General features: G+C 42.3%; 1 protein-coding gene across 2 annotated transcripts in view; it reads left to right on the forward strand.

Moving 5' to 3' along the window:
• Positions 1-24,602, forward strand: part of cenpi (centromere protein I) — a 148,617-nt gene that overhangs the window by 17,844 nt on the left and 106,171 nt on the right. For both annotated transcript variants that reach the window (XM_068047499.1, XM_068047500.1), the window contains exons 2-5: positions 6,083-6,208; positions 6,550-6,668; positions 10,218-10,325; positions 11,590-11,638. In XM_068047499.1, the coding sequence (XP_067903600.1) occupies positions 6,083-6,208; positions 6,550-6,668; positions 10,218-10,325; positions 11,590-11,638 (402 nt within the window). The remainder of the gene's footprint in view (positions 1-6,082; positions 6,209-6,549; positions 6,669-10,217; positions 10,326-11,589; positions 11,639-24,602) is intronic.

Here is a 24,602-nt window from a genome sequence, read left to right on the forward strand (position 1 = left end):
TTGGGACTTATCTACCTTAATGCTTTGCAAGACACCCAACACCACCTCCTTTTTGATAATGAGATGACTGAGACTATCTGCACTCCCTTCCCTAAGCTCATCATCCACCAAGTCCTTCTCTATGGTGAATACTGATGCAAAGTACTCATTTAGCACCTCGCCCATTTCCTCTGGCTCCACACATAGATTCCCTTCTCTGTCCTTGAGTGGGCCAACCCTTTCCCTGGTTACCCTCTTGCTCTTTATATACGTATAAAAAGCCTTGGGATTATTCTTAATCCTGTTTGCCAATGACTTTTCATGACCCCTTTTAGCCCTCCTGACTCCTTGCTTAAGTTCCTTTCTACTGTCTTTATATTCCTCAAGGGATTCGTCTGTTCCTAGCCTTCCAGCCCTTACGAATGCTTCCTTTTTCTTTTTGACTAGGCTCACAATATCCCGCGTTATCCAAGGTTCCCGAAACTTGCCAAACTTATCCTTCCTCACAGGAACAAGCTGGTCATGGATTCTAATCAACTGACATTTGAAAGACTCCCACATGTCAGATGTTGATTTGCCCTCAAACAGCTGCCCCCAATCTAAATTCTTCAGTTCCTGCCTAATATTGTTATAATTAGCCTTCTCCCAATTTAGCACCTTCACCCGAGGACTACTCTTATCCTTATCCACAAGTACCTTAAAACCTATAACGTTATACCTTAAAGCGAGAAAGGCATTATCTGACTCAGTCTTTCGAGCTTGCTGCCTTAAAGCAGTGCGGCTCTTTTTCCAACCTTAAGGGCACACTGCATTCTTCCCAGAAAAAAAACTACAGGATCATAACACTAGGATGAAGTCCGTCGGGACCTGGGGACTTGTCAACCCACAGCTCCAACAATTTGCTCAGTACCACTTTCCTGTTGATTGTAATTTTCTTGAGTTCCTCCCTCCCTTCCATTTCCTAATTTACAGCTATTTCTGAGATGTTACTTGTATCCCCTGTAGTGAAGACTGATGCAAAATACCGGGTTACCTAAAGAAAGATGCTCTGAAACCGAGCAACATCATGCTGATGGCATATGATGGGACTGAAATTTGACAGCTGGGAATGACCCAAATCAGGGGGATGCACAAAGGAAAAGATGTTAATTGCATATTCCACGTCACTGAAACAAATGGTCCAACTATCCTGGGGTTGAACGATTGCGAAGAGTTGCAGCTGATCTCGGTAAACCATAAGATGAAGGAGGCATCAATGAAATTGAACCTAGCACACCCATTGAAAAGCACCCTCCAATCAGAAGCAAGTAAGATCTGGTCCAAATGTATCCAGAGTGTTTTGATGAGATGGTTGGATGCTTTGAAGATTTTGCGTATCACATCACCATTGACGCAGCGAAGAAACAAGTGAAGTGCCAGTAGAGCTAAAAGGAAAGCTTGAAAGAGAACGCAAAGATGGCAGAAAATAAAGTGGTTGGCTAAATTCCAATATGGTGAGAGAAGCCAAATGGATGGCTATGAATTTGCCTGGATTCCAAAGATCTTAAGCGGTAAAGAGGAATCACTACCTTGCTCCAACACTGGAAGAGATCATGTCAGCACTGATGGGCAAAAGTTTTCAGCAAGTTGGATGCCATAAATGACTATAGGAATGTTCACTCTTGACAACATTCAGCACATCCTTTGGATGGTACAAATTCTTGTGTCTACCTTTTGGCTTTTGTGAGCCAGGATGTGTTCCAGCAGAAAATAGATGAGATATGCAGGGATGCAAAGGAGCAATCGGCATAGGTGATGATATCCAGATCTATGGTGTAGATGAGAAAGACCATAACCACCACCTACTTGTAGCCATGGAGAGAACCAGAAAAGCTGGGATCAAGCTGAATGCAGACAAATATAATGTAACGGTGACAATGCCAGTTCTTTGGAATGGTGCACACACCTGGAGTCAAGCTGAGTCCTGAAATAGTCAGCTATCTCTGGGATGGATGCTCTGAGAGACAAGAAAGAGCTGAGGAGTTTTCTTGGCTTGATCCAGTACATGAGCTCTTCATACCTCCTGTCAGAGCACATAGTGAACCTACAAGAGATGATGAGAGATGTTGAGTACCAGTGGTCAGAGTCATATGTGAGGAGTTTCATTAAACTCAGAGGTAAGTGCAATGAGGCAAATCTGTCATGCTAAACAGAGCAAAACCTTTCAGTCTGCAAGTAGGCACTTCTCCGAAAGGACTGGGAGTTGCCCTAGTACAAGAAGGAAAGTCAATAGCAGTTGCATTCAAAGCTCTAACATCAGCTGAGACCAAATATGCCAACATAGAAAGGGAGCTTTTGGCAGTGGTGTATGGATGTGAGAATTTCCATGTCTATCTCTAAGGGTGAAAGTTCATTGTGCAAGATCATTGTTCACTTCAGGTGTAAAAGGAAAATTTGTGCAAAGCACCAGCAAGACTACAGAGGTTACTCTTGAGACTTCAGAGTTAAGATTTCACTTTGAAGTACAAGTCAGGAAGAGAAATAGTGCTAGTGGAAAACCCTATCTCGTCTCTCGCCACATGAGAAAAACAAGATAAAATATTTAGATATAAAGATACATCACCTAGTGAACGTAACATCACCAAAATTGAGTCAAATCAGAGATGAGACCAATAAAGACGAAGAGTTACAAATGCTCTCTCAGCAAGTAATTCAAGGATGGCTGGATAAGTGGCAGCAAACACAGCCATATTGGTCAATCAGAGTTGACATCTCATTAGAAGACGGTGTTCTGCTGGTTGGATCCAGAATCATCATACCAAAATGATGCAGATAGAACTTCTGCAGAAGAAAATTCAAGGCCGCTTGGGAATGGAGAAGTGTATGCTTAGAGCTAGATCAGCTGTGTACTAGATTAGGAATTTACAATGACGTTGAAAGAATGGTATGTACATGCAGTGTATGCCAGAAGTATAGAAATACACAACCAAAAGCAATGATGGCTAGTGATGTACCACCTAGACCATGGCATACTGCGGGAGCTGACACGCACAACCAAGAATGATATCTTACAGTTGCAGACTATTACTCAAAGTTCCCATTCATAAAGATTTAAAGGTAAATGATTTGAAAGCTACAACAATCACCAGAACAGTACGAGTCCTGATTACTGAGCGAGGGATTCCAGAAAGGATGATATGTAATAATGGAACCCATTTCAACTCCAAAGAGTTTAACAAGTTTGCTGAACAGTATAGATTCAACATCATAACATCATCACCACATTACCCAAGGGGACACGGTTTTATAGAAAGCCACGTCCACATGGCCAAGAGGACCCTCATTAAAATGCTGAGAGACAAAGGAAGACCCAAACCTATTGTCACTTCAAGCTACACCTCTCAAGGCCGACATGAAATTGCCTGCAGAGCTATTGAATGGCAGAAAATGCAAGACAACATGACCAAATGACGCAACACCACCAACATCGAGCACAACCTCTACAACACCAGGAGCAACACTTACAACACCACCAGTGCAGCGTGCCAATTCATTGCGGACAGGGATGACGACCACCAAATCCACAAGATGGAGGCACAAGACCGGAAGATATGAATGAAGTGTTCAGAATTACAAGTTTAATTGTAAAAGTTGATTGAAAATTTCCTTTAGTTTAGCTAAAAGAAAAGTAAAATTAATGTTTGGAAAAGTTATGTTAATAGGAAAAGGCATTGCAGTTTTTAAATTCAGAAGGCTATTATGTTATCCAAAATTACTTAAGGACTGCATTGTTCAAACGTGTGTGTGTCTGTGTCTGTATGTATGTATTTATGTGTATATATACATCGCCACAATGCTGCATCACTCACTACTGCACTGCAACCTGTGTACCAAGCACACATTGTATTCATTCCGCCAAACATGAAGAGATGTGAGAAAATACACTCGCTTCAAGCTCCAGTATCTGTCTAAAGTGTGATTATTTAAGAAACTGGGAATCATAAGACCTAACAGACGTCATACAGTAAATGTTCTTCACATGAATATGACCGAACATTGAGTCTGAAGCCTTGTAGTTTTTCTCTTTCACTAAAGTTTGCAATAAAAGCAAAATACTGCACATGCTGGAAATCTGAAATAAAAACAAGAAATGCTGGAAATACTCAGCGGGTTTGGCAGCATGTGTGGAGAGAGAAGCAGAGTTAACGTTTCAGGTCAGTGATCCTCCATCAGAACTGGCAAACATTAGAAATGTAATAGGTTTAAGCAAATAAAGCGGGGGTGGGGCAAGAGATAACAAAAGAGAAGGTGTTGATAGGACAAGGTCACAGAGAATAACTGACCAGAAGGTCATGGAGTAAAAGCAAACAGTATGTTAATGGTGTGATGAAAGACAAAGTGTTAGTACAGAGAGAGTGTTAATTGCCAGAAAACGGAACAGCCTGGTCCCAAGCACAAACATGAAAAAAACAGTGGGTAGGCACAGTAGCAACAAACTAAAATAAAATAAACACATAAAAAAGAAAAAGTAATGAAAAATAAAAAGTCATGCTCTGAAATTATTGAACTCAACGTTCAGTCCAGCAGGCTGTAGCGTGCCTAACAGGTAAATGAGATGCTGTTCCTCGAGCTTGCGTTGATCTTTGATTGTAACACTACAGCAATCCCAAGACAGAGATGCGGGGGGGTAGTGTTGAAATGGCCAGCAACCAGAAGCTTGGGATCATGCTTTCGGACTGAGTGGAGGTATTCCGCAAAGCGGTCACCCAGTCTGCGTTTGGTCTCCCCGATGTTGAGGAGACCACATTGTGAGCAGTGAATACAGTATGCTAAATTGAAAGAAGTACAAGTAAATCGCTGCTTCACCTGAAAGGAGTGTTTGGGGCCTTGGATAGTGAGGAGAGAGGAGGTAAATGGGCAGGTATTACACCTCCTGCAATTGCAGGGGAAGGGGACGAGGTGGTGGGGATAATAGAGGAGTGGACCAGGATGTCGCGGAGGGACCGATCCCTTCGGCATGCTGACGGGAGGGGAAGTTATTTTTTCATTTTTGTGTTTATTTTAGTTTGTTTCTACTGTGCAACCCACTGTTTTTTGTCATGTTTGTGCTTGGGGGCCAGGCGGTTCAGTTTTCTGTCAATTAACACCCTCTCCTTTTGCTATAGGTTTTTGTTCAGTTTTTGCATGTAAATTTGACTTCATCAGTGATTGCTGAGAATGTTGACTTGTGCAAGATATATCGGACCCCAACTGATGCTGCTTTTCCTTTGCCATGATGTGTCCTGTTGGAGCTAATCATTATTGTTTGGGCTTGCTTTCTTCTGCTGGCCTGGAACAGTTGTACTAGTTGGTTGAGCTAATCCTGATGACAGCTCTTCTCTCTGTGCAATGTTACTGGTGCTGAAGTCTGATGTTTGTACCTGGGCTACACACCATTTTTTTAGCTAACCAAGGAAGTAAAGCACATGCAATGATCAAAAACACTCTCACGTTCTTCCTTTCATCTTACTATTTTACCAAGAAATATTCCATTGGCTGTGAGGCACTTTAGGTCATCCTGAGGTTGTAATAGGCACAATATACAAGATTTTCTTTCCATTTAAAAAAAATTATTTGGTCTATTCTGCCCTGGCTGATGACAATATGTTACAATTGGTGCATGAGCTATGCCATCAGGTTGTGGTAACCTGTTTTATCCTTTGCATGAAGTAGCAGAAGACTTCAATCCCAATGGATGTGCACCTCATAAATTTCATTGGAATGTTTCAGGTGAATGAGTGATGCTTCCAGTGGCCTTGTGTTAAAAAGGGTTCACCTGGCGTAGATCTGAGCTATACAGACCAGAATGTTGCAGGGTTGCTTGGAAGACTGTGCTGAGTTATCTGACACGAGATGCATCAGCAATTGGATTGCTGTAGTTGACTATGCAACTTCTGAGTTAAGGAGAGGAACATTTTTCAAGACACCCTGTTCGTGATTGGTGATTAGTCACCAGCACCTGCCAAGCCCAAGCTGGAAAGTGTGACTATATAGAGACTGAGTGAGACAGCATTTGGTCTAACTGTGTGTGTGTGTGTATATAAATGCGTGGTTCGTGCATTAACCACTTTTTTTTTTTGTTCAGTGAAGGAACGAACCCCATCAAATGGAAATCTTCATCTGGACACCATTGAAGGCATTGCTTTTGAGAAAGGCTTGCTTCCAGATGTAATTGAGGCACTTCTGGATGTGGCTATGAGTGCCAGACTAGGTAAAGGATCTTTTTGATGTAGAGCTGTTGCTATTACTGTTTAAAAGGGAAATGAGCTGCTCTCCAAAATTGGGGAATATAATGGCCTTTCTAGGAATTTATTTTTCATAAATATTAATTTAATGCTGTCATGGAAACCTTCATGTAAGGCTATTCTGTTGACATCAATAATGGTAAGTATGGCAGTGTGTATATTTGTACTTTGCAAACTTTTGCAGTTCGGTTTCAAATTAGCCTTTTGTTTTGTAAAGTGCACAATATTTTTATTTTTCACAAAAATTTCCCCTTTTCACCAAAATAAAATATTACACTGCTAATGATTTGCATGTTCATGTTCACAGTTGACCGATTTAATACACGCCTCCTAAAATGCCTTATTCCTGCTTCCGTGGTCCCTGAAAGTGCAGTGACAAAAGCTATCTCCTGGATGTGTACAAGGAAGCCGACCATCAACGTTCAGGTGAGTCAGAGTAGAAAATAACAAAAATATAAACAGGAGCTGGAATAGGCCGTTTTGATACACTGAGCGTGCTCCGCCATTAGCAAGTTCATGACTGATCTACCTCATCTCCACCTTCCTGTTCTGTACCCATATCCCTTAATTCCCTTAATCCTCAAAAATCTTTTGACCTCTGTCTTGAACATTCTCAGTGAGCATCCACACCTCTCCTTGGTAGAGAATTGCGATGATGCAAAACCCTTTGATTTCACATTCTTAATGAGGGAAGGAGTGCCTGCTTCAGGACTCTGGTCTCTAGGCATTAGCTGTGCTGGGCCTGCAGTAGAGGATATCTACATAATTGTCTGAACATCATGCATTTCTTGAAGACTTTCATCTGGTTTATACCCTATCTGTAATTTCAAACCAACAGTCATGCTGTTTGAGGGACCTTGCTATGTGCAAATTGGCTGCCCTGTTTCTTGCCTTAAACGGGGCCTACACTTTAGAGTAGTTCATTACCTATATAGAGCTTTGGGACGTTCTGAGGTCATGAAAGACACTCTAGAAATGCAAGTTCTGTTTTTTTTTTTCTTTTTTCCATTTTTTTTCCCTCTTTCTTTTGGAATTTGGTTCTGGAATTTGGCACTGAGATGGATTTTGGGTACCAGCAGTAAATTGAAGGAGGTTCTGGTGTGTGGGAATATGGGAAGAGGAGAGGAGTTCTGGAAATATTGGAAAGTAGTTTCCCGGAGCATTGCATGGATCATTGAGAAGCAACTTTAGATTTCAAAGTATTGAGGCACGTTTAAGGATCTGGGGACATTGGTCATTCTGTGATCAGGGTATGGGGTCTGAAGGTTGGTGAGCACAAAAGACAGGAGGCCTGGAGTTTGGGAGTGTAGGAAGGAGTTGCCTTGGAGATGGTCAGTGAGTGGTCATATCTCTACAGGGATGGAAAAAACAGCAATTCTTGCGTGCCTGCAAATGGTCAATTGCCAAGCAGCATTAGTTCTGGGAGCAGGATGTGTAGAAGTCAGAAGTTAAGACACGCACCAAACAGATACAGCTTCTAATAATTATAAGAGCTGAGACAATATAGTATGTATTTGAATGAAAATAGGTTTACCCCTGCTGTTTGGTCAATGAAACAGTATTGCCCTTAAGGTGAATAGAAAATCTGGAACACAAGGCAGGGCCATCACCATTTCATAGAGTCTGGAAAATAAATGAGGTTTATATTCCTGGTGCTGACCATTCACTTTCTTGAACCTTAAAGTGTTTTAATGTTGTGTTCTTCACAGCAAGAACAAGGCTCAACAAATTCAGCGGCCTTTGTAAATTTAAATGGCCTGGCTAACCTTGTTTCGATGGCTAAATGCATGAGGAATGAGCACTGTGAAACAGAAATCTGAGAGCATTTGTTTCCTGGCTTGTTGAATCTAATTTGTTTTGCTCTCCTGGGCCCATCGCCATTATACCTCTGTTTTACTTGAGGCAAGTTTCGAAAAAGGTCATCCAGACTTGTATGCATGTACAGAAGATGAGGACTCATTTTTCCAGATGGGTTTGCAGTGTCCCTGCAGAAGAGAATAGGCTGAAGCATGGTAGAGCAGCGCACAGATTGGCTTATTGTTGACAGGCAACAATAATAGCACTTTTGGGGAAGGGTGGTATGACTACCAGCACTGTTAAAGACAGGTGGGAAATGATGGGGGTGGTTTCCCTTTCTCCCCTCTCAACCTACCGAAGGCAGCATTTTTAACCCCTGAGTGTTTTAATGGTCAACAAACAGATAAATGACAGATTTTCTTGTAGGTTTAAAGAAAAAGATAAACAAATATTCGCAACTTCACACACACATAGACACACACACACATGAAAAAATTGAAATTAATAGATAACATGCATTAAGGTCTGATTTTTAAGAGTCCACTGTCAGGCAAACCCCCACACCTGCCAAGACTGAGGCACACATTATTTCGCCACATGAACATTAAAACTTTAAATTGCAAGACCCTTACTGGGAGGACATTTGTATAGTACTAGCAGTGTTGGAACAATGGGGACCCAGTCATTGCTTCCCCAGTACACAAACGGTCAGACCAGTTTTCGTCAAATGACTAATTGGCTTTTGCAGAGAATGTGAACTTCCAACAAAGGATTTGAATTCAGACAAAGCCGTGTGCTCAAGGAGTGCAGATTTCTCCTGGAACTGAAGCAAGAATTATCTCCTCTCCTGTTTGCCTGCCTCCATCTCCTTCCCACGGAACTGGATCTTGTGAAAACACGCGAAACTCAGAGAAAAGTTTCCTATGTGAATAAGGTTTTTCGAAGACTATTGGGCCCCAACGAAAAGCAAGACTACTTACAAAAGGACTACAGTGAGATCGAAGCACCGTAACAAGATATTGTCTCAAATCTCTCTCTACTATATTTTCCTTTCCTGTTCTCTGTCCCTATCTGCATGTTTATATTGCGTGTGGGTGCCTCATATATCCGTAGGTATGAACCATATTAGAGCTTAAGTTTTAATACATTTCATCTATCCTCTTCAAACCAAAGAAATCTTTTGTGCTCATTTCTTTGCCATATAATTGGAAAGATGTGAGCAAGGATTCACAAAGTGGGAGCTCAAAACACAGTGTGTTTAAAATTAAACACTGTTATGATAAAACCAGGTGAAGATAGTAACATCACTAGACACCTTTCTCATCTGGTTGTAACACCGCTGTAAACCTTGCGTTGTACCCCGGGGTTCAAGATTTTGAAAAAACGGAGTAGGTATGTTTTCCTTTTTTTTCCTGGTTCACTGAAGACAAAACTTGGAAGGTTTTAGGAGGTTGAATGCATTGTTGCAGACATTGAACTGTGTTTTGTTGAATATCAGTCAGTGTTGAAAACCCTGGTACAATTTCTACCATATGGGTTTTAAGGCCACTTCCAGTCACTGCATACTTGTAGTTTAAAGATTGTGTTCTAGGCAGGATCCTCCTCCTTCTGATGGAGCAGATGGAATTACTCTCTCTCTGATTCTGCCTTTATCTGCCCAGCACATCGTTTTATTAAGCTCCTTATCGGACCCCAGGCTTCTGTCATGTGACCATGGTTTCTCTTTACCATTGTCCTCATACATGGTGTCTGATAGTGGGGCCAACAGTGAGGTCTGGGTGTCACCCATTATCATTCCATTTTGATAGTGAAGTTTTTTCACATCCGTTCATTTGAGTTTGAATTTGGAGACACCATGCTTGCCGTGCCATTGTTGACCCAATTTGTTTAAGGGAGGTAGCCATTAACACAGAATGAGTCATTTACATTTTAATGCCTTCTCCAAGGCTGGACCAGACATGAAGATTAACTCAGGATTCTTGTAGTTTCCATGTATTGACCTCTTGACTCCATCTTGTTTTTCAGGAAAAGTGCCCGTTTTGGGTTTGTTATATAAGTTCATTATATAGTTCATAATTTCTCCATGTGTGAGCGTGACAACACATAGAGAGGGGCAGCACACAGTTGACATACAACCTAAACACACTCTGATCGAAAGTTGCTTTCTCTGCTTTGCAGGTGCTGTTTATCAGATGGTTGTTAACCGTGTTTGATCTTTTGAACTCAAAGAAGCAGTTACGTTCATTGTATGGCATCATTTTCTTCTATCTTCAGAATGACAAGTTGGTAAGAAATGCTACAAATTGTTCCTGATAAGATAAAATATGTGCTGTATTGCAGTAGATGTAACGAAGGGATAAGCAAGGAGAGTGGATCTGTAGCCTGATAACTGGCTAAAGTTAAATTCAGTCACCAGCTGTTGGCTTTGTATAGTTGCGAGAGGGCACTTTTTTTCTTTAACGTTACAATATCTATAATGCAAGACACTACCAAGGTTGAAAAGAGCTACTGTGGAATGTAGCAGCAGGAGGAGGCCATTCAGCCTTTCGGTTAGATCTTGGCTGATCTGTACCTGAATTTTATTTGTCTGTCTTTACTCCATATCCCTTGGTTACCTTGCCCAATAAAAATTTATCATTCTCAGTCTTGAAAATTTCACAACCTTGCTGGCGACAAGAGTTCCACATTTCCACCACCCTTTATGTGGCGACAGTGCTTCCTAATTGAATTCCTAAATGGCTCAGCTCTAATTTTAAGAGAATGCCCTCTTCTTCTAGACTTGCCCACCAGAGGAAATAGTTTCTCCATATCTAACGTATTGAATCCTTATTTTATTATTTGAAATACCTTGATTAAATCTCGACTCAAGCTTCTAAATGCAAGGGGCATGATTAAGTAACTTGTGCTGTCAACACCCAGTTACAGTTCTATTTGTTTTCAAAGAGCTTAAAATTATTAAGAATTTTCAGAAACACGTTAGCTTGTTTGTGATGTGCCACACAACTTAGTAGTGAGTCAAAGAGAGATACAGCACCGAAACAGGCCCTTCGGCTCGCCGAGTCCGCGCCGACCATCAACCATCCATTTATACTAATCCTACATTAATCCCATTTTTCCCTCTCACATCCCCACCTTCCCTCAATTCTCCTACCACCTACCTAGGCTAGGGACAATTTTGTGCAATGGCCAATTTACCTATCAACCCGCAAGTCTTTGGCATGTGGGAGGAAACGGGAGGAAACCGGAGCACCCAGAGGAAACCCACACGGTCACAGGGAGAACTTGCAAACTCCGCACAGGCAGTACCCAGAACCGAACCCGGGTTGCTGGAGCTGTGAGGCTGCGGTGCTAACCACTGTGCCGTTGTGAATGAATAAACCACTGGTAACGAAATTTATTCACCACCTGTAATGAAAGCTACTCAAATAATGTGCTCAGAAAACTCATAAAACTGTAGAGTTTTTCAGCTTTTTATGTAAAATCATTCACATCAAAATGTTTATCTTCAACTTTTTGATCTGTGATTCTGACTCTTTTTTTTCCTTTCCAGTGTCCCTATATATGTCACCTATTGTACCTGCTGACGAAAAAGGAAAATGGTAAGTAGCAAAAGCAGCAGTAATATTGTCAAATTTAAAACTATAATTTTTTTTATAATGTTGACATCTAACGCACACATAGAGGGATATCATTTGTCTTTGGTTGATTTTGCAATGACTTGGTTGTGTATTATAATAGGTGCGGCTGTCATTATCTTGAGAATCATATTCAGCTTGAGATTTTTTACGAGTGGCTCTCGTGTATCTATGACCCAAAGACATTAGTTGCTAACTATGTTTAAAAATGTGTTTCCAGTCAGTAGATGTGTTCAATACCACCTGTCATAATAGCGGAGGGATTTCAGTCAACTTATTCATTAGAGATATGATGTTTTCCTTGCTCACTTGAAACTAATTAAAGTATTTTTTTCTTGCTCTGTATTACTTAATAGTTCATAGTTTGATAGCATGGAATTGATGTGGTCCAATATGGTAGTCATGTGACAAATTTTATCTGACCTTGGTTGATAACTATGCTGCTTGAAAAGGCATAAGCAGATTTTTGAAGACTGCCAGTGGAGCCTTGCTGATGGCTAGATGCAGGATGCAAAATAAACTACACAACCTATTGCATCCTGTTTGCTGCTTGTTCCATTTTGTAGCATGTAATTTTGGTGGCACATTGTGTTATGAGAATAGGATGAAGTTATAAAACACAATTAACGTACAAAAATATCCTAAAGTGCTTCACAGTGGTGTGAATTTAAAAAATTGCAAGTCAAACCAGGAGATATTCGATGGGGTGACCAAAAGAGTGGTCAAAGAAGTGAGTTTTAAGGAGGGTCTTAAAGGAAAGCGAGGTAGAGATGGAGCAGGGTTTAAGGAGGGAATTTCAAAGTGTGAGGCTGAGTGGGCTGAAGCAATAGCTGCCAGTGAGGGGAGGAAGGTGGGGAAGATGTCCAAGAGGCCAGTGTCAGACAATGGAGACTTTTGGGTTGGGCTGGAGGAGATTACAGAGATTGAGAGAGCAAGGCCATGAAGAGACTTCAGTGCAAGGGGAATTTTAAATTCGAGGCATCAGAAGAATCGGGCGATAGTTCGGCAAGGACTGAGGGCAGGTGAGCGAGACTTGGTGCGGGATTAGCTATCAGCAGCAGTCTTTTGGAAGAGCTGAAGTTTGAGGGTGAAGTATCGGAGCTTGGCAAGGAGCGGATTGGGATAGTCGAATATGGTGACAAAGATGTGGACAAAGGCTTCAGCAGCAAATTGGCTGAAGTTAGGGTGGTAGCAGCCAATATTAGAGGAAGTAGACAGTATTGTGATATGGAGTTGAAAGCTCATGTGGCACAATAGGACAGCAGGTTTTGGACAGTCTGGTTCAGCCTCAAACTGCCTGGAGTGTGGGATGAAATCAGTACGAGGGTACAGAGTTTGTCATGTAGCATAATCTATCTTGAATGTTCTGTGAAAATTATTTAGATGGTCACGAGCAGTTGGAGCCATGGAAGTCAAAAATATGCACATACTAAGGGCAGTGACGCCCAAAAGTGGAAGAGCAGCTATATAATTTATTGCTGGTTGACTTAATAACTAGCTTAATGATGGGATGGTTTATTCCAAAGCTGAGATGATGACAGTTGTATTATCTACAATGCAGTGACAGTAATGTTAGAGTGAAGAAGCACAGAGTGATTTGAAGACAGTGTTTCATGAACCGAGTGCTAAGTCAGGAATTTGGTGCAGGTGGGAATTCAGTCCAGAGGGGGAAGGAAGTGCTACTTTTTATACCTTTTTGCTACCTCCAGTAGCTGGTGCGCGTTCTTTTGTCTGCAAGCTAGGAGTCTGCAACTTAGTATTACTTTAGTCAATTAGTTAATTTAGTTAGCTAAATAAATAAGGTTAGACACATGGCAGGGCTGGTGGTGAGCCATGACTGCAACATGTGGAAATCTGTGGATTACGTTGAAGTCCTGGACAACCATATCTGCGGTAAGTGTTGCTGAGTTGCTGTGCTGTATTCTGAGTTGCAGACATTGCGGGGCATCAGGGAGGGGAAAAGCTACTAATGTGGGACAATCGTAAGAGCAAACCACCTTAAGAAGCTGTAAGTGAAGGTCACTGAAGGAAGTGAAGTCGTGTCATATGACCACGGAGTTGTGGGTATAGCCTGACACAATGAGATGTGTTTAGATGTGGCTTGTGCAGTAACTGTTTGTGTGTGTATATGTGTTCGAGTTAAATTATAGTAACCCACATTTCCTTTGGATATTACTTGTAGGCCTGTGGGTCTTACAATAGTTCATATATAAAAGGAACAAGTTATATTACATGGTGGTAACGTGTGGGATATATTTTTTATGAAGATCACCAAATACATCGTGGAATGTCTTTTTTCTGAAGAATAGACTAAGAACAAGGAACAGCTAATTGCCAACTGGAGTGCAGCTGGCAGAAGGGCTCACAATAATGCAGCGAGCTAGGACTACAGACAGGACCCCGAAAGGTGTTGAAACTCAGTACAGTGGGCAATTTTTCAGGAGTGGGAACTCTTAACTAATCCGAAAAAATTGAAAAGCGGTAGCTGAAACCATTACTATTTGTTTTCCCTTTTTTTTTGCTTTGTGGGCGGGGCCTAAGCCAAAAAGAGCAGGAAGAACACAACAGCGCCAATGGAGATCCAGAAAAAAGCAAAGGCTGGCTGTGTCAGTTGCAGTACTGCAAGCTGCAGCTAGCTATAGAAAAAAACCTCATTTAAACAGCTCACAGTTCAAAAAAAAATGACCAGCTTTGCAAACAAAGAGCTGCGCTCTGTCTTTAAAACAAAAGGATGAAGTCTCACTCTTAAAGGGCATGCCTGCTGAAAAATAATCTGTCTGAACAAGAAGAAAAGTGTGCCCGTGAAAAAGAAAACCTGTAAAAAGTCCTGTATTTATATTTCTTAAATGGAATCATTAAGACAACGGCTTTCAGATATCCAGTTATATTGGAAAGTGTTGGACATAGTGTCTGAATTTAAATTGTTTCGATTGTGAATGGAACTGTTTCCTAGATCAAGAAGTGAGCAAACCAGAGAAACCAGCTATCAAGATTAAGATCGCAATGGGCAACAAGGGTCTGCAATGGATCAATACAACAAGATTGTCAGCTGAGGATCAGAAGGACCCTAGAAGGTTATGGACGTTCCTGGAGCAGCAAATGAGGGTGAAGGTAAATTTCCGTGTGCATAGACTTGAGCTTATGACCTAATGGCAAAGGCAAGTTGAATCCATTGACCAGTTTGTTGCCAGGTGCTGAGTCAAAGCTCAATATTGAGACTTTGCAGATATCAAATTGTCGGAACGAATTATATTCACGTCTACCCCACTAGAGGCCTTTCAAAAAGACTTTCTAGAAATGAACAAAGGGTACAGCATTGATGCACTACTTGATGATGGATGGAAATTTGAGTGCCAACAATTACCAGCGTTGTGGGCGGCTACAACAATTGGTATGGTAACCAAGTCTCAAATGTATACTAAGCTTTGTGGCAGTAGTGGCCTGACGTACCCAATTTGCAGTTGTCCATCCTACCAGGACGAGTACAGAGCTTGGGGCGTGTGTGGACATTGGGTAAGGCTGTGTGGAAGGCTGAGCTCTGATACTGCATACAGGAATGGTGGCAGATCACATGCAGAGTGAAAGTCTGCAAGACAGGATGGCAAATGCAACAAAAGGTATGCCAATGCACAACAAAAGCTCAAGCAGGTACATCAGATCAGCAGAGAGACAGATTATCAGGGGTCACTGGTGAATAATGCACTCGTGCGAATAGCGAGCAAGCATTTCACATAGTTAATTCGGATCAGCATGTCAATGCTATCACGCAATCGGAGGCATTCTCCATGGTCGGGATTATATGTCTATTCTAGAGTCCATTATCAAAGATTTTATAGCAGAGCACTTGGAGAACAGTGGTAGAATCGGACAGAGTCAGCATGGATTTACGAAAGGGAAATCCTGCTTGACAAATCTACTAGAATTCTTCGAGGATGTAACTAGTAGAGTTGATGAGAGGGAGCCAGTGGATATGGTTTATTTGGACTTTCAGAAGGCTTTCGACAAAGTTGCACGTAAGAGATTAACGTGTAAAATTAAAGCACATGGGATTGGGGGTAGTGTATTGCGATGGATAGAAAATTGGTTGGCAGACAGGAAACCAAAGAGTAGGAATAAATGGGTCTTTTTCCGAATGGCAGGCAGTGACTAGTGGGGTACCGCAGGGATCGGTGCTAGGACACCAGCTATTCACAATATATATTAATGATTTAGATGAGGGAACTAAATATAGTATCTCCAAATTTGCAGATGACACAAAACTGGGTGGGAGGGTGAGTTGTGAGGAGGATGCTTCAGGGTGATTTGGACAAGCTGAGTGAGTGGGCAAATGCATGGCAGATGCAGTTTAATGTGGATAAATGTGAGGTTATCCACTTTGGTAGCAAAAACAGGAAGGCAGATTATTATCTGAACGGCTATAAACTGAGAGCGGGGAATATGTAGCGAGACCTGGGTGTTCTCTTACACCAGTTGCTGAAGGTAAGCATGCAGGTACGGCAGGCGGTTAAAAAGGCAAATGGTATGTTGGCCTTCATAGCGAGAGGATTCGAGTACAGGGATGTTTTGCTGCAATTATACAGGGCTTTGGTGAGGCCACACCTGGAATATTGTGTGCCGTTTTGGTCCCCTTATCTGAGGAAGGATGTTCTTGCCTTAGAGGGAGTACAGCGAAGGTTTACCAGACTGATTCCTGGGATGGCGGGACTGACGTGTGAGGCGAGATTGAGTCAGTTAGGATTATATTCGCTGGAGTTCAGAAGAGTGAGGGGGGATCTCATAGAAACCTATGAAATTCTGACATGACTTGATAGGGTAGATGCAGGAAGGATGTTCCCAATGGTGGGGGAGTCCAGAAGCAGGGGTTATAGTCTAAGGATACGGGGTAAACCATTCAGGACTGAGATGAGGAGAAATTTCTTCACCCAGAGAGTGGTGAGCCTGTGGAATTCGCTACCACAGAAAGCAGTTGAGGCCAAAACATTGTATGTTTTCAAGAAGGAGTTAGATATAGCTCTTGGGTTTAAAGGGATCAGAGGATATGGGGGGAAAGCAGAAACAGGTTACTGAGTTGGATGATCAACCAAAATCATAATGAATGGCAGAGCAGACTCGAAGGGCCGAATGGCCTGTTTCTGCTCCTATTTTCTATGTTTCTATGTCTGCAGAAGAGTGGCGAGCATAAGCTCAGAGTAAAAATAGACACCGGAGCAAGTGCAAATATTCTGCCCATCCACATACTGAAGGACATATACTTAAAGAAATTGGAATCTATGGTGTAACCCACCAGGGCCAGGCTGACTGCCTACAATGGTTCTCCCATCAAGTGCATTGGAATGATAACTTTGCGATATGACTGGCTCTCTCTCTCTTTGGGCTTCAGTTCATTTCAGCAAGTACATGGAGGCCAGAGGCATTGCCAGTGATTGGTGGTGTTGCCAGTCATAATTTTTCTAAGCTTTTTAAACGAGGGAAGATGAAAGCATCGTATGACAGGCAAGCGGGACTGGAATTAGTTCGATTGCGAGTAGGACAGAAGGTCAGAGTCGTCAATCATTCATCGGAAACTTGGTCTCCTGCAGAGGTTGCTAGGATATGCGACCAGCCCAGATCATACAAGGTCCAGACACCCAGTGGTGTGATTTTCAGATGGAACAAAGTCAACTCAGAGAACTGTATGTCAACACTACCTGTGGCATTGCTGACACATTCAAAGACAAAGTCTGAAGATGAACGTACAGAGGCTACGAGCACAGAGGAAGAACATGCCAACTAGAGTCTGAGACACCAAGACGAACTCAGCTCTGGGAAGAAGTCCACCATAACAAGATCAGGACCAATAAGCAAACTTCCTTTATATTTTACTCACTTGAAAATAATGTTTTGTTTTTATCATGTTATAGTTATTCTGAACTGCAACATGATTCTTTATTGTCCATGTTTTATCTTTGGGGGAAAAAAAGGGCTGTTGTGGAACGACCTTAAAAGCGGACCACCTTAAGCTGCAAGTGAAGGTCACGGGAGGAAGTAATGTGTCACATGGCTAGGGAGTTGTGGGTGTAACCCAACAGAATGAGTTATGTTTAGATGTGGCTCATGCAGTAACTGCATATATATGTTCTTGTTAAAGTACAATAAAAAAAAACTTTTTTTGGATATTACTTGTAGTCCTGTGAGTCGTACGATAGTTCACATATCAACGAAACAAGTAATATTACAGTTACCGGGACACTTTGTTCCGGAAGGCAGTCACACCCCTTAGGTCAGAGTTGGTCAGTTGTCAGTTATGGGAGGCTGTGACTGCGAGTCAGGCAGGTATGGGGATCCAGCATGTAGTGATGGAGGAGCTTCAGCCCTTGACTTTGACCAACAGGTACGAGGTGCTTGCTCCCTGTGGATGAGAACAAGGACTGCAGGGTGGGTGTGCAAACTGACCATGGTGCAGGAAGTCACTCAAGTGCGGGGGGTGGGAGGGGAGTGATGGGGGCCAATATAGTAAGGGGAGTAGATACTGTTATTGGCAGCCGTGACTGGGAGCTTCGAAGGTTTTGTTGCCTGTCCGATGCCACTGTTAAGGACATCTCGCAGCTGGAGACAAACTTGGAGGGGGAGGATCTGGTTGTCATGGTCCATGTAGGAACCAACTGCACAGGTAGAACAAGGAATGATTTGCTTAAAGAGTTTGAGGAGTTAGGGTCCAAATTAAAATGCAGAGCCTCGAAGGTCATGATCTCTAGATTGTTAGCTGAACCAAACACTATTTGGCACATGGTCCAGCAAATTAGAGAATTAAGCATGTGGCTCAAAGAGTGGTTTGGAAGAAGGGGTTTCGATTCATAGGGCACTGGCACCAGTACTCAGGAAAGAGGAAGACGTTCCCTTGGGATGGGCTCCACTAAAACCAAGCTGGGATTTGTGTCCAGGCGAATTGTATAACTAGGGTTGTGGATAGGGCTTTAACAGGGAGGAAAGGATTCAGGTGAAAGGAGAATTAGAAATCCAAAGAGAAAAGTTGAGGCAGTAGAACAATGTAGCAATGGGGTGAAGACAAGCAGAATGTGACAGGAAGGGCCAGAGAGTTTAATGGTAATAGTGCATCAGCGAGTAAAGTCTCTGCAGGGAATAGTAGTTTTAATAAAAACAAGACTTTTGATTTGCACAATGCATCCGCAATAAGATAGATGAGATAGTGGCACAAATAGAAATAAATGGTTTAGAGCTAATTGCCATTGCAGAGCCATGGTTGCAAGGTGACGAAGTTTGGGGAAATAAATATTCAAGGGTACACAACATTTCAAAAAGACAGACAGAATGGCAGAGGAGGAGGAGTAGCCCTGATAGTGAAGGATGACATAAGGACATGAGTGCAAAAGGATCTTGGCTTGGACGATCAGGTAGTGGAATTATGGGTGGAGATTAGGAATAGCAAGAGTCAGAAAACGCTGACTCTTTATCGGTCCCTTAACAATAGTTATTCCATTGGACAGAGCACTGAACAAGAACTTACTAGAGCATGCAACAAAGACAATGTAATAACTATGGGTGAGTTCAATTGTCATATAGACTGGACCAATCAGATTGGCAAAGTCTGGAAGATGAGTTTGTAGAATACTTTTGTGTTTCCTGGAGCAGTATGTTGTCTAACTAACTAGGGGTAAGGCTATTTTAGATCTAGTATCGTATACTGAGGCTGGGTTAATTAGTAATCTCATAGTAAAATATCTGCTGGGAAATGGTGATAATGCAGTTGAATTCCATATTAATTTTGAAAATGACATATGCCAAGTTTAAGTATCTTAAACTTGAAGCCAATAGCATAAGTATGAGGGGAGAGCTGGCTAAGGTTGATTGAGTAAATAGACTAAAGGTGATGATGGTAAATAAACAGTGGGAAACATTGAAAGAAACTGTTCAAAATGTTCAACAAAAATATATTCTATTAAAAACAAAATTTCAGTAAGAAAGAGCCATCCGTGGCTTGCTTAAGGAGGGTAAGGATAATAGATTAAAGGAAGAGGCTTATAATCTTGCAAAGAATAGTTATAATTGTAAGGATTGGAAGTGTTTTGGAAACCAGCAAAGGGCCACCAAAAAGGTAATAAGGGAAAAATAGAATGAGCAAACTATCCAACAATATAAAACCAGATTGTAAGAGCTTTTGTAAGTATATAAAAAGGAAGAGAGTAAACGTTGGTCCCTTGGACGCAGGAACAGTAGAAATTATCATTAGGAATGCAGAAATAGCAGAGGCATTAAACAAATATTTTGTGTCTGTCTTCACAGTAGAAGACAGAAGTTACATACCAGAAATAGAGGGTAACCAAGGGGCTAAGAAGAGTGAGGAAATTAAGTTAATTAATCAGAAGAGAATCAAGTATTGGAGAAGCTTGAAGGACTAAAATTTAACAAATCCCCAGGATCTGTTGGCCTACGTCTTGAGGTTCTAAAAGAGAGAACTACAGACATAGCGGATGCACTGCTTATGATGTTCCAAAATTCCCGGGATTCTGAAACTGTCCCAGCAGATTGAAAGTTAACAAATGTAACACTGATATTCAAGAAAGTAAGGAGAAAGAAAACAGGGAACTACAGGCCAGTTAGCCTGATATCAGTCATCGGGAAAGTGCTGGAATCTTATTTAGGAAGTCTTAACAATGCACCTGGAAAATCATATAATCAGACAGAGTCAGCATGATTTTATGAAAGGGAAATCTTGTTTGACAAATGTATTAGTTATTTTGAGGATGTAACCTATAGGGTAGATAACGGTGAGCCAATAGATGTCGTATACTTGGATTTCCGAAAGGCATTCAATAAGGTGCCACACAAAAGGTGAAAATGCAAGGTTAGTGCTCATGGAGTTGGGGGTAATGTATTTGTATGGATAGAGGATTGACAGTAGTGACAAATGGGGCATTTTCAAGTTGGCAGGTTTTAACTAGTGGAGTTCTGCAAGGATCAGTGCTGGGGCTTCAGCTGTTTACAATCTTTTTTCATGACTTAGACTAGTGACTGTGAAGCATGTATCTAAGCTTGCTGATGATACAAAGCTAGGTGGGAATGTAAGCTGTGAGGTGGACACAAAGAGGCTGCCAAGGGATATCACAGAATCACAGAAACGTTACAGTGCAGAAGGAGGCCATTTGGCCCATTGTGTCCGCACTGGCTCTCTGAAAGAGCAATTCCCTCAGTTCCATGACCCTGTACATTCTTCCTTTCCATATAACTGTCTAATTCCCTTTTGAATGCTTCAATTGAACCAGCCTCGACCACACTTTCAGACAGCGCATTCCAGATCTGAACCACTCGCTGTGTGAAAAAGTTTTTCCTCATGTCACTTTTGCTTCTCTTAACAAATACTTTAAATCTGTGCCTTTTCGTTGTTGATCCTTTTACGAGTGGGAACAGTTTCTACTCTGTCTAGACCCCTCATGATTTTGAATACCTCTATCAAATCCCTTCTCGGCCGCCTTTTCTCCAAAGAAAACGGACCTAACTTCTCCAATCTATCTTCACACTGAAATTCCTCATCCCCGGAACCATTCCCGTGAATCTTTCTGTACTCTCTCCAATGCCCTCGTCTTTCCTCAAGTGTGGTGCCCGGAACTGGACGCAATACTCCAGCTGAGGCCGAACTAGTGTCTTACACAAGTTCAACTTAGCTTCCTTGCTCTTGTACTCTATGCCCCTATTAATAACAAGTTCGCTCACAAGTTTGCTGCGTGACACTGCATCTGATGTCTTTTGAAAGTCCATGTACACCACATCAACATCATTGCCCTCATCAATCCTCTCTGTTACCTCCTCAAAAAACTCCAAGTTAGTTAAACATGATTTTCCCTGAAGAATTTGAGGCTGGCTTTCCTTAATTAACTTGCATTTGTACATGTGACTATTAAGTTTGTCCCGAACTATTTTTTCTAGACATTTTCCCACCACCGTAGCTAAACTGTAGTTGCTGGGCTTATCTTGACACCCTTTTTTGAACAAGGGTGTAACGTTTGCAACTCTCCAGTCCTCTGGCACTACCCTCGAGTCTAAGGAATACTGAAAATTTACGGCCGGTGCCTCTGTGATTTCCACCCTCACTTCCCTCAGTATCCTTGGATGCATCTCATCTGGTCCTGGTGCTTTATCCACTAAGTACAGACAGCCTATCTAATACTTACTCTTTATCAATTTCTAACCCCTCTAGTGTCTGACTTACCTCCTCTTTCAACATTGCCTGGGTTGTATCTTCTTCCTTGCTAAAGACATGCAAAGTATTCATTTAATACCTCAGCTCTGCCCTCTGCCTTCATGTGTAAATCCCCTTTCTGGTCCCTAATCAGCCCCACTCTTCCTTTTACCACCCGTTTGCTATTTATACCTTTAACGAGGGAAAACTTTGGGGTTTCCTTTAATGCTGGCTGCCAGTCTCTTTTCATGCTCTCTCTTTGCTTCTCTTATTTGCTTTTTCACTTCCCCTCTGGACCTTCTATATTCAGCCTGGTTCTCAATAGTATTTTCTACCTGGCATCTGTATTAAGCACACTTTTTCTTTATCTTAATCTCTACCTCTTTTGTCATCCAGTGAGCTCTGGATTTGTTTTCCCTACTTTTCCCCTTTTGAGGGAACATACCTTGACTGTGCCTGAACTATCTCCTCTTTGAAGGTAGGTCATTGTTCATCTACTGGTTTTCCTGCCAGCTTTTGACTCCAATTTATTCGCCCTAACTCCATTCTTACCCCCATTGAAGTTGGACTTCCCCCAGTTAATTACTCATGCTCTGGATTGCTCTTTGTCCTTTTCCATAGTCAGCATAAACCTTCTGATACAATGATCACTATCCCCTAAATACGCACCTACTGATACTTGATCCAGTCGGCCCACCTCGTTTCCAAGAACCAGGACTAGCAGTGCCTCCTTTCTCATTGGACTAGCAACATACTGTTGTAGAAAATTTTCCTGAGCCCACTCTAAGAACTCTTGCCCCTCACTGCCCTTTACACTACTGTTATCTCAGTCTATGTTTGGAAAATTCAAGTCCCCCGTTATAACTACGCTATAATTTTTGCACCTCTCTGTAATTTCCTTGCAAATGTGTTCCTTCACGTCCTTCCCACTAGCTGGTGGCCGATAGACAACACCAAGCAATGTAACTGCTCATTTCTTGTTCCTTGGCTCTGGCCAAATTGATTCTGTCCTCGACCCCTCTGGGGCATTTCTTTTTGTCCAGCACTGCAATGCTCTCCTTAATCAATAACGCCACCCCTTCAGCTTTTTTCCCTTTCTTATCTGTTCTGAACACCTTGTATCCAGGAATATTTCACACCCAGTTGTGCCCTACTCTGAGCCAGGTCTCTGTTATAGCTACACCATCATATTTCCACATGGCAATCTGCACCTGTACCTCACCAGTCTTATTAACTATACTTCGTGCATTCACGTACATGCACATTAACCCTGATTCAGACTTGATTACTTTCTCCCTTACCTTGACCCCACCTAATAATTTACTATTCCCTTCTCCTGTGCTGTCTATCTCCCTCTGTATTCTGTGCACCTTGGTATTCCTCTCTGATACTTACGCCCGGTTCCCACGCCCCTGACAGGTTACCAAGTTTGCTTCCCTTCAATCAGAGCTCCCTCTTAGGTTCCCATCCCCTTGACAATTTAGTTTAAACCCTCTCCAACAGAACTAGCAAATCTCTCTGCAATAATCTTCATCCCAGTCCTGCTAAGATGCGACCCGTCCATCTTGTACAGGTCCTAGCTGCCCCAGAACCGGTCCCAATGTCTCAGAAATCTGATGCCCTCCCTCCTACACCAGTTCTCCAGCCACTTGTTCAATCGCTGAATTCTCCTATTCCTTTGCTCACCTGCACTTGCGACTAGGAGTAATCCTGAGATTACTGCTTTTGAAGTCCTGCTTTTTAATCTCCTTCTTAGCTCCCTAAAATCTGCTTTCAGGACCTCATCCCCCTTCTTACCTATGTCATTGGTACCAATGTGGACCACGACCTCTGGCTGTTCACCCTCCCCCAGAAGAATGCCCTGTAGCCGCTCCATGACATCCTTGGCCCCGGCACCAGGGAGGCAACACACCATCCTGGAGTCAAGTTTACTGCTGCAGAAATGCCTGTCTGTTCCCCTAACTAATGAATCCCCTATCACTTCTGCTCTTCCACTCTTCTTGCTCCCCTCCTGTGCAGCTCAGCCACCTGTGGTGCTGCAAACTTTGCTCTGACTGCATTCCTCTGAGGAACCATCACCCTCACCAGAATCCAAAATGGAAAACCGATTAGCAAGTGAGATATCAGGGAACTCCTGTACTACCTGCCTGGTTCTCTTAGACTGCCTGGCGGTCACCCATTCCCTATCTGCCTGCATGCTTCTAACCTGCGGTGTGACCACCTCCCTAAATGTGCAATCTACATAGTCCTCCGCCCCACGGATGTACAACAGCAACTCCAGCCGCTGTTCGAGTTCCAAAACCCAGAGCTCAAGCTTCTGCAGCCGGTGACACTTCCTGCAGATGTGTTTGACTAGGACATGTGGTGCGTCCATGACTTCCCACAGGCCATACCTTAATTTTACAGATGATTGATTTCAGGTACAATAGCTTACCAGGTAATCACCAAACAGTCCCTTCCACCGCACCGAAGCAAAAACCAAATACTGGAGGGTTAAAAAAGTAGAAAAATGGAGCACCTCCTCGCCACTCGCCAAATTCGAATCTCCACACTCAGCTTGCAATCTGCATACCGTTTTGATGTGGATATGTTAAGTGAGTGGGCAACAAGATGGCAGATGGAGCATAATGTGGGGAAGTGTGAGGTTATTCACTTGGTTGTAAGACTAGGTAAGCAGAATTTTTTTTATTAAATGCATGAAACATGTAGATGTTGAATTTCAGAGGGACATGGTGTATTGGTATAAGGAACACA

The sequence above is a fragment of the Heterodontus francisci genome, chromosome 15 (genome assembly GCF_036365525.1).
Source record: "Heterodontus francisci isolate sHetFra1 chromosome 15, sHetFra1.hap1, whole genome shotgun sequence".
Taxonomy (NCBI): Eukaryota; Metazoa; Chordata; class Chondrichthyes; order Heterodontiformes; family Heterodontidae; genus Heterodontus; species Heterodontus francisci.